Source organism: Eschrichtius robustus, chromosome 1, assembly GCF_028021215.1.
Source record: "Eschrichtius robustus isolate mEscRob2 chromosome 1, mEscRob2.pri, whole genome shotgun sequence".
Lineage (NCBI taxonomy): Eukaryota > Metazoa > Chordata > Mammalia > Artiodactyla > Eschrichtiidae > Eschrichtius > Eschrichtius robustus.
The window spans coordinates 10,647,223-10,657,870 of record NC_090824.1 but is presented as its reverse complement, the minus strand read 5'-3'; the positions used below and the strand labels follow the sequence as shown (position 1 = coordinate 10,657,870).

Below are 10,648 nucleotides of genomic sequence, written 5' to 3'. Positions count from 1 at the left end.
ATTAAGTCCTGAGACCAGGTGTGGGATCTTAATTAAGATCGTGTGGGTTAGAGTGCCAGCCCGTGGGTTCAGGTCCAATCTCAGTTTTAGCTGGATTTGAGTCCCGTCTGAGTTGTGCAGTTTCAGTAGGACACGGGGAGGCAGAGGCAAATTCTCACTGTGGGGATCTAGGATAGATTCCTGTCCTCATCAGAGTGGCAGAGGCTGCTAGCAGTCACCCGATGCCTACTCTTTCCTTCTGGTGCATATGAAGAGAGCCCTGATTTTGGCCAGGTGCATGATTCCCAGCCAAGGATTGCATTCCCAGTCCTCTTGCAGGAAGGTGTGCTCACCAGACTGGGTTCTGGCCAGTGGGATGTGAGTGGAACTGAAGTATGCAACTCTCTGGGTATGCACTTAAGGGTAGTGGGTGAGTCCGCCTTGCCCCTTGGCCCTTTCCCATGGGCTCTGCTGCAGGGGGGGGAGTGACCATCTTCCACCCTGCAGATGACAGCAGCACCTTAAGGAAGCAGAGCAACAAGACTGCAGGAGCCTGGGCCTCCCTGAGCAGAGCCACCACTCCAACTGAGACACTTACACAACCAAGTAACAGAGAAAGAAACTTCTCTTGTTTAAGCCAAGAGGGCGTCTTTTACAACAAGCAAACGCAGATTTTCATGAACATGGGGGGATCTTTTGATTGCAAGCAACAGAAGAATCAATCCAACAAAGAGAGTTGCTTTCACCTGTTCCTTCTCAAAATCCCACTAAAATAACAGTAAAGGACTAAAGAAAGGCTTAAACCCACATCAACAAAGAGACAGGAAGAGAAGATGAGAGTAACACAATTTAGAAGCCAGAAATCACATGGACATGGGGTTCCACTTAGCAGTCCCAAGAAAGCTGGATCTTAAGGTGTCAGTGGGGAAGGGGAGAAAGAGGCAACTTTGCCCTTAGGACCACCATAACCTCAGCCATTGGAGTGGCTACTGGAGGTTGGCATTAAGGTAGACTGGCAGCAAGAGGGCTGGCTGGACGTCTATTTAGGAAGCAGGCAGACCCCCAGGTAGCCCCCTCCAGCAGACGCCTGGAGGTTTAGTTTTGGTGAGGTTGGGTCTCCGGGCCAGGAGGCACCAGGAGCCAGGAGCTGCATACTAAGAATGACAGTCTCCATACCAGCGCTGAGACCCTCAGTCTTCTTCATTGATAGGCACCAGAACGCTGCAGCCAGGTTATAACATCCAAAACAGAAGGAGGAAGATTCTTCTTGGGAATCTTACCAGCCCAAGAAAAGAAATGCTCATATTCTGATACCTGGGAAAGGGATGCCCAATGAAAGGTTCATCCAGACCACATACGGTCCCGAAGTTGACAAGAGCCACTCCTGTGGCAGAGCCTGTCATGGGACATCTGTGAAGACCTCAGACATAAATGGGAAGCAGACTAACCCCCCGCGTCTCTGGCCCTCTCCCGCCTTTCACCCTAGGCCCTGGGGCACTCAGCCTCTGACAGAAGTGCAGCTTCACCACTGGCTTACCCACCCCCTGAAAGACTCGAGGGACCAAGGTGGCCGCATGGCTGGTCTGAGACTGTGGAAAAACAGAGGTGGAGGGAGTGCAGCGGGCCCAGGAGGGATGTAGACCAAGGTGTCAGGACGTCCATAGCACCTGGGCTGGGGGAGGGAGGAAAGGGCTTCTGTTTCCTAGGAGCCCCACCGTCTGTCCTCCTGAGTCCCCACAGCAACTTCCAGGACATCTTTGGGGCACCCTAAATACCCACAGAGCAATTCTGAAAGCCCTGGGACAAGAGGATCAAAGTAAATAACATTAAAAATATATTTACTCTGGTTAAGACACTGCCCGTGACTCACCACATAAAATCCACACACTATTTCAAGAAAGGCAACACTGTTACCCCTGTTTCCATAGACATTGTTGAGAGAACCTATAAGAGATGATCCAAAGTCCCTAACTCCTGCTGCTGTTGAAGACGGGCATCTTTCCATAACTCGCATTTACTTTGCGGGTTATTTCCAGGAGATTTGGAGTCTTTACCTGGCTCGCTGCCCACCAGCTCTGTCCCAGCTGCCTTCTCAAGCAGTCGGCCTGTGCTCAGGGAGATAAAATAATTTTCATAATGAATCAATTTCAAATTGATGAGATTTGGGGTGGGGGATAGAGTAGTTCAACAATTACAACTCTTGTCCAGCCAGCCCCGGCCAGACTCTCTCAAATGTTGTTGCAGCAGAAATAGAAAAGAGGCTTTTCTGACAAGGAAAATAAGGAAACAGTCAACAGGCTTGGGAAACAGCATAAACAGGCCTGAAAGAGTTAAGCAATCTTGGTTAATCTTTAGCTGTTACTTCTAACACACACTTGTAGCTAGACGTGTCCTTCACAAAGCTGATTACTCTCTGACTCCATACGAATTACCCTTTGCACCTGGCATTTCTTCTCCCCCTACACTCCCTCATAGCACTCTTCATTTCACAAAGAAGGTCATGGGGCTTCCCTGGTGGCACAGTGGTTAAGAATCCGCCTGCCAACGCAGGGGACACGGGTTAGAGCCCTGGTCCGGGAAGATCCCACATGCCGCAGAGCAACTAAGCCCGTGCGCCACAACTACTGAGCCTGCGCTCTAGAGCCCGTGAGCCACAACTACTGAGCCCACGTGCCACAACTACTGAAGCCCGCACGCCTAGAGCCCGTGCTCCGCAACAAGAGAAGCCACCGCAATGAGAAGCCCGCGTACCGCAACGAAGAGTAGGCCCCCGCTCATGGCAACTAGAGAAAGCCCGCACGCAGCAACGAAGACCCAACGCAGCCAAAAATAAATAAATAAATAAATTTATTTATTTATTTAAAGAAAAAAGAAAGAAAGAAGGTCGGGGCCGATAACTTCAGGGACACCAGACCCGGTTGCGGAGCTGACACCAGCTCTGGCCATGAATTTGCAGAAGAGAAGGAATGCAAGACCTTCATTACTTTGAGCCTTCCTACCCCAGACCACGAGCCCCGGGCTATATAACCTTTCCCTATTCCCCAGGGAAGGGGGCACAGTTCTTGAGGTGCTAGCCTGTTATGTTACCCCCTTTGCCAGGCAGCGATTAAAGCCATTTTCCTCATTCCTCCAAAACTCCGTCTCCGTATTTCTTTTCAGCATCGGTGCACAGAGAGGCAAGATTTTTTGGCATCAGTGTCTTTGGTAACAGGGATTTTCCAGCAGAAAAGGAAACTAAGACGGAACGTTTTTCAAACTGAAATCGTGCCAGGCTTTCCCTGACAAATTGCAGAGACTTAGGGATTGTCCACTGGTTTGAGTGATCTCCCTCAAGGCCCTTGGCTTGTGGCTTTGTGCAGGGTAGGCCAGCTGGGGACCAGCCCCAAAGCTGAGCTGTGTTCTCTGCTGGGGTTCCAACAGATCTGGGCCCGTCTGGGGTCCTGACCTGGTGGGTCACCATGAGACAGACTGTGGAGCCTCCTGTGTGTAACTCATCCTGATGGAAGGAGATGGGTGAAGCCTGAAAATAGGCAGATTTCAGGAATAATCTGAGAGCACTGTGGCTGTCTGGGGTCAGACCCCTGGGCTCCTTCCTGAGTGGGGCTTGAGCAGAAGGCAGGAAGCTGTCTTAGGCTGAGACCCCAAGACAAGGATTTGAGTGCAAGTAGTTAATTTGGGACGTGACCCCAGAGAGCACCAACAGGGAAATGGGGGGTGACAGGGAAAGACAGGCAGCTGAGAAATGGCCCATTAGTGAGTTTGCACTGGGGGCAACTGAGGCTGACTCCTGCTGGAGACCTCTGGGGGTTTATCCGCCAACTAAAATCCATCACTGGCTGAGGGCTATTCTGGGGGGGAACCAACACCTGACACCTCCAGCCAGCCTTGTAGGCCTCAGGGGCGGGGCCTGGCAGCGGGGAGCAGCGGGCGGTCGCTGGGAGACACATGGCCGGGGGACATGGGCAAGGCTCCGACAGTGTCTGTTGCCCCAGTTCAGTAGAGACAGAGGTGAACGGTATTTATGCCAGGACCTGCACACGGGAGGTCGATCTTATCAGGAGTTCATCTGGGTTTGGATTTTGCTGTTGCTATGGCTGCTGTCTGATCCATCAGATTCAAATCAGGGTTCCCTGGGCTTGCGGTGGAGGCTGATTTTTCTGTGTCTGTTCAACCCTTGGCTAAAGACTTCCGTTTGGTCTGTGCATCTTGGAGAGGGTCTCTGCACGCCTGCTCCACCCGCAGTGTAGACATCTGTTGCTTGTCACTAGCTAGCCTGGCGGCAAGGGCAAAAGGGTTCTCTGTGGTCCCACCCGGCCTCAGTCTGCGCAGGCGCTGTGGGCCTGGGCCTGGGGGCGGGATTTTCTCAGAAGCGTTCCCCTCCCCCTGCTTCCCTAGTGGTGGGCCAATCCTTACTGTCTGAGCCCCGGAAAGTTTAACACCCCAAATTCAGACGTAGAGGGTTTTTTTCTCTTTTGTTCCCCCATCTACACTGATCTTCACCTGTGCTCTGCGGGCTGCAGAGTTTACTGCCCTTCCCCCAGCAGCATGAGGCTTTTGTTCCCTAGGGGGTAGGGCTGCAGCTCCCCTCCTCCAGTCTTGCCTCAGTGAGGGAAGTTTCTCCTGACTCCAGTCTTCCTTGGGAGCACCCAGTGGGTCCTTGGAGAAAAACCTTAAGGTTGGCCTGAAGCATCCATCCTTGTGACTGTAGCTCCCAGAGTTCCCTGCGCTCATGGTAGCCCATCCTTGCCCTTGAACGATCAGTTAAGGTTTTTCGCTGAACTTGCACTGCCTGCTCTGGCCGCACCTGCCTCCTGTGCTCTGCCCCAGGTGGCTCAGTGCTCTCCTTGGAGGCACCTGACTTCCCTGAGAATTCAGGCCATCTGGTGGCCCTGCCTCTTCAGCTCTCTTAGGGATTCAAGGAAAGTTATGCTTTTGTAGGTTTTCTGGCTTTTTCTTATTGTCGGGTGGGAGTAACGCTCTCTCCAGCTTCCTGTATCCTAAGCAGCTCTTCCTTCTTGATAGGTCGGCGAGTGGCCTACAGAATGCAGCGCCTGCACCCTGGACGCCTCCTCAAGACTATCTATTGGGGGTGTAAGCAGAAGAGTTAGAACTGATATCTCATCCTTTAGAAAGACTCCAGAAAATGTAGGCCACTCTGGAAGGAAGTGAGACCTCACTCTGAAGGTGAATGGAGTCTTAGGGGACACCAAGAACGCCTGTCGGCAGCGAAGGAACTGGTGAATGCCAGTTGCCTTTCGATTTTCCAGACACAGTGTAGTGACCATTCCTGATTCCATCTCCTCCCCTCGAGGTGCCCAGAGCCCCACTGTAACACTGGCATGCTGTCCTGTCCTTGCCCTGGTGGTCTGCATGTCAGCCTCCCCACAGCACTTTGAATAGGGTCCCGCTCACCTCTGGATGTCTGGTGCGCATTAATGAGGAAGGGCAGAGGGCTCTGGGGTCAGTGGCTCGATATGCATCCTGGCTACCCCTCACCTCTGCCTCCCTAGGAAGCTTTGTCAACCCCATCATTGAGTGAGGGGTAAACTGAGACCCACCGATGGTGCACAAATGGCCCTGGGTTATACAGCCCATCCCCTGTAGGATGGGGACCAACCAGAGCCTCTTGCCAAGTGATTCTGTGCTTGATCAGCCTGCCACCTCCCTCTGCCCCTCTACCACAAGGCAGGTTGGGAGAATGGGGAGCACTCGAAACTTCCAATTCACAACTCACAACCCCCCAGGACTGCAAGGAACAAAGACAGGAAGGTGCATCTGCAGATGATCTTTATTTCTCATGCTTCTCTGAACTGAGTGGGGGTTTTGGAGGTTCGACTTGGGGTACATTTTCTCCTGGCTGGTCCCCTTCAGCCCTGGGTCCAGCTGGAGGAGAGGAAGGAGGTGCCTTTTTTGCACCTCCAAGCAAAGCCCCAAAAGCTGATCCAACGGAGCCCAGGAGGATGTTGGATGATGTGGAGAGTCCAGCTGCCCCTGTGGGAGACAGAGGGTGAGCACAGGAAGGGTGCAGTGGCCGGTGGCTGGGGCCCCTCAGGAGGCCTGAGGCCCAGAGATCCCACCTGGATGCCTCCCCTGGGTCCTGAATCCCCCAGGGCTCTGCTTTGGACAGAGGAAGGGGGTGAATTCATGGGAAGTGAGAGACAGAGGGAGAGTCAACCACAGACCCCAAGAGCTACAGGTCCCACTGAGGCCTAGAGAGGGGAGGGGACCTGCTTAGGCCACCCAGGTGTCAGATTTGGGTAGGGCTAGACCCAGAGCCCAGCTATCACATATCCTGGGCTCCTTCCCTTCTTCTCTTTTCCAGAACCCCCTTACCGCTCCACTTCCCTCCTGCCCCCAAACCTCACCCAGGACTCAGGGAGGACAGTGAGGGAGAGAGAGACAAAGGACCAGGGACACTGAGGACCACGAAACTGGAGAGGGCAGACAGGTCCTCCCTCAGGGTTAGCCGCTGGGCTGAATCTTGTGCTGGTCTGACCCTCCCCGCCCTCTCCTTGCTCCTACCCCCATCCTGCCCGGCCACTTACCCACGGACTGGAGAGTGGCCACGAGGCTGCCGGCGGCAACTCCGCCCCCATTGGCCATGGCGGCCGCTGACATCATCTTGGCCGCTAAGGAGGAGGCGGCGATTCCTGCCCCGGTGAAGCCCACGGCGCCCAGCACCACGGGCACAGCCCCCACGGCCAGGGCTGTAGGGGGAGAGGAGCTGGGTCGGGGTGTGGGCTCAGGGGAGTGGACTCCCTTAGGAATTCCTTGACAGTTTCTGGGGACTGTCTGCTCGGAGCAGACGGGAGACAGCCGCTTGGAGAGGGGTCCCAAGGTAAGGAAGAAGATGGGGGTGTGGAGCCAGCTTGGGACAGTAGGTTAGAGTAGGCCCCTGGTTGGGTCTCTAATTTTTTGGGTGACTACGGGGAAGTCACTACCCCTCCCTGGGCTTCAGGTTTGTGTCTGTGTAAATGTAGAGGTGAAATAAACCAATAAACCACTGCTGTTTTTAGCAGCAAACCCCGTTTCAAATGAAATCTTCTCTACATGCTCATTACATATAAGGACTAGAGTTGCAGCTACGTCGGGGATCGCGGTGACCTTTTCCGAGTGAGTACCGCTCTCGGCCCCTAAGATTCACCCGCGCGGCTCCGCGAGTGGAGGGGGTCTGGTGAGGCAGCTCTCACACCCCCGGCAGCGCCACCTCTCTAAGGCCTCCCTCCCATCCTGGGACCCAGGCCAGCTGAAGGCCCGGCGATGCGGGGATCCAGGAAAGTCACCTCCTCCTATCGCAGCAGCAGCTGCCCGTTCTTGAGAGAGAGACAGAGAGAGAGAGAGTTGATTGAGGGAGTGAGGGAAAGAAGCGAGCCCTCTGACCCTCCGTGGGTTGGGGTCTGGGAGGCCCGCCCCCTGCCCAGGCCACCAGCCTGATGGGGAAGAGAAACTTACTTATCATGGTGACGCCCTCCTCGCTGCAGCTGAGCTCAGGAGATGACTAAGCTGCACGAGATGCTGTTATTTCCTGGAGAACCACTAGGGACGCGGCCGGCCCCTCGCAGCATCTTGACCCCAGCAAAACGCAGGAACGCACATTCTGCGCGCCTGCGCGCCCGCCCCCCATCCCGCTTCCCACCCCTACTCGCCGGTCTTACCCGCCTCCCACCTTCACTTCCCTAGTCCTTCTCCTCCCGGCGCCGCCTCTGCTGGCTCCCCGCGGGTGGTTCTCTCTTGTTTGGTGGCTCCACCAAAAGGGAAAGAACCCTAAAGCACCTGAAAGCCGTTGCAAGTGGACCGGGGTTCCAAGTTGTAACATTTTGCCCCCTGATTACAGAAGAGTTGTTCGCTACAAAACAAAACAACAGAACAGAACAAAACAAAACAAAAAACAGAACGTAAGGAGAAAATTTAATTTCACTTCCAGAGGGAGACACTGGTAGATTTTGGTGCATTTCCAGGCTATTTCGCCAGGACCGCCCCATCTCCGTCACTCTCTGAATGTGTAACCTCACCTCCAAGTTCCAGTCACACTTGCACACTACTTTGTAAATTACTCATTTTATTTAATCGGCCGTTTTTGTTTCCCCAGGCTGTTTAATATTCTTCAACACGATTTTTTTTTAAGTTAAATTTATTGAGGTATAATTTACACAGAGTAAAACTCAACTTTTTTTTTTTTTTTGGCCGCCCTGCTTTCCCTGGACCAGGGCTGGAGCCCATACCCCCTGCAATGGAAGGGTGGAGTCTTAACCATTGGACCGCCAGGGAAGTCCCAAAGCTCAACTTTTGAGTGTACTTTTCTATGAGTTTGGACAAACTTTCACAATCGTGAAACACCGGCTCAGATACAGAACGTTTTCATCACCCATCTCCCCCATCCCCCAATTCTCTCATGCCTCTTCCTCATCAACCCCTTCCTGAGCTCCAGCCGGCCGTAGCGGCCTATGATCAGTTTTCCGTCCCTAAACATTTGCCCTTTTGTATAATTTCAACACGATTTTTTTTTTAAATCTTTTTTTTTTTTTTTAGTTAATTTATTTATTTAATTTTGGCTGTGTTGGGTCTTCATTTCTGTGCGAGAGCTTTCTCTAGTTGCGGCAAGTGGGGGCCACTCACTGTCGCAGCCTCTCTTGTTGCGGAGCACAAGCTACAGACGCGCAGGCTCAGTAGTTGTGGCTCACAGGCCTAGTTGCTCCGTGGAATGTGGGATCTTCCTAGACCAGGGCTTGAACCCGTGTGCCCTGCATTAGCAGGCAGATTCTCAACCACTGCGCCACCAGGGAAGCCCCAGCACGATTTTTGCTTGTCATCAAACATTCTGTCCTGGGGATAAACTATAGTTCAATGTATCAGTCCCCCCCCCCTCCCCGCCCGCCCCTTTTTGTTTTGGCTTCGCAGCGCAGCATGTGGGATCTTAGTTCCCCTACCAGGGATCCAACTGGTGCCCCCTGCATTGGAAGCGCCAGGTCTTAACCACTGGACCACCAGGGAAGTTCCCCCTTTTTAAGGGTTTAAATTCTTATTTTTGCTCTATAAGTTATCCTGGCTTGAAGTGCTTACATCATGGTTCACAAGTATTTTCTGATAATATAGTCCTAGAGGAAGAATTGCTGGGTCAGAAACTGTACATTTCTTATGGCACTTGATACTTTATTGTTAGGTTGTCCTCCAAAAATATTGCATCAGTTCACACTCCCCCCAAAAGTATGTGAGAGGATCTATTTTCCTCTACTGCTAACCAACAATTAGCTTTGTCATTAAAATAAAAAAAACCTTTGCTGATGAAAGGTGAAAGATGATGACATTTTAATTTACATTTCTTTTTTACTTCTAATCAGGCTAAACCTTTTTTAAGTTACTTAGGCTTATGCGGTTTTATTTTGTGAATTATCTTCTAGTATTCTTGGACCTTTCTTCCATTGAAGTGTTACCTTTTTTTTCCTTACAGACATATAGGAATTTATTTATATTTAACTATTTTAATCCTTTCTCATAGATGTTGCGAAGTTTTGTTTCCAGTTCATCACTTTTTTTTTTTTGAGGGGGTAGGGGGACTGTTTTTTAACACAGAAAAGTTTTTAATATTTATGCAAATATGCCAATATTTTACTTTATTATTTTTTCCTTTGCGTGCCTAAAAAGGCTATTTCTGCTAGCTATCAGATACATCGTCACCTGTATTTTGGGTTTTTTTTTTTTCACTTTTTAAAATTAATTTTTTAATCCATATGGAATCTAGTTTGGTACATATAGGGTGCTTTACATATCTATGTATGTCTTAGCCAACCAACTCAGATATAAACACCATTTATTAAATTCCAACACTATTTATTAAATCATCTTCTATTTCCTCTTTGATTTGAAATTCCAACCTTATATTCAATAGTCATATACTTGTATATATGCCAGTATACCTGTTTTGGAATATTCTATTCTGTTCCAATGAGCTATCTTTTCTGGCAACAAGATCACACTGTTTTAATGTTTATAAATTTAATATTTGATTTAATATCTGTGCTCATTTTCATTTAGGTTTAAAAAAATCTTCTGGCTCTTCCTTCCTATTAGTTCTTCAGATGAAATTTATAAGTATTTTTTCAATTTCAAAAAAATTTTTTTGCTATTTTGATTGAAATTGAGCTAAATTTTTGAATAAATATTCCGGGAGAAACATTTTTGCAAAAGCAATTTTTTATGGAGGTATATAAGTCTTTCTACTTATTCTTTTTCCATATCCCTGCCTAAAGTTTTGTAGTTGTCTTTGTACAAGGACTACATATTTTAAAATAAACTTTATTTTTAAAGAAAGTTTTAGATTTAAGGAAAAATTGCAAAGATAGTACAGAGAGTTCAAATATACCCTGCACCCAGGTTCCCCTATTATTAACATCTTATATTATAGGGTACATTTGCTACAATTAATGAATCAATGTTGGCATGTTATTATCAAAGTCATACTTTATTCAGATTTCCTTATTTTTAACCTAATGTCCTTCTGTTCCAGGATCCTGTCTGGGATAACACATGACATTTAGTCATCATGTCTACTTAGGTTCTTCTTGGCTGTGATGATTTCTCATGCTTTCCTTTGTTTTGATGACCTTAATAATTTTGAGGAGTACTGGTCAGGTATCTTGGAGAATGTTACCTCACTGGGATTTGTCTGAAT

The 10,648-nt window shown here is 49.8% G+C and overlaps 1 protein-coding gene across 1 annotated transcript; it reads right to left on the bottom strand.

Annotated features, from left to right (window-relative positions):
* Nucleotides 1–5,749: 5,749 nt before the first annotated feature.
* On the bottom strand, nucleotides 5,750–7,558 carry IFI27L2 (interferon alpha inducible protein 27 like 2). The gene is made up of 4 exons (XM_068552930.1): nucleotides 7,432–7,558; nucleotides 7,263–7,292; nucleotides 6,525–6,686; nucleotides 5,750–5,970 (listed from the first exon to the last, which is right to left on the bottom strand). Exons 1-4 carry the CDS (start codon nucleotides 7,436–7,438, stop codon nucleotides 5,768–5,770), a joined length of 402 nt encoding a protein of 133 aa, XP_068409031.1. The 5' UTR covers nucleotides 7,439–7,558; the 3' UTR covers nucleotides 5,750–5,767.
* Nucleotides 7,559–10,648: the final 3,090 nt, after the last annotated feature.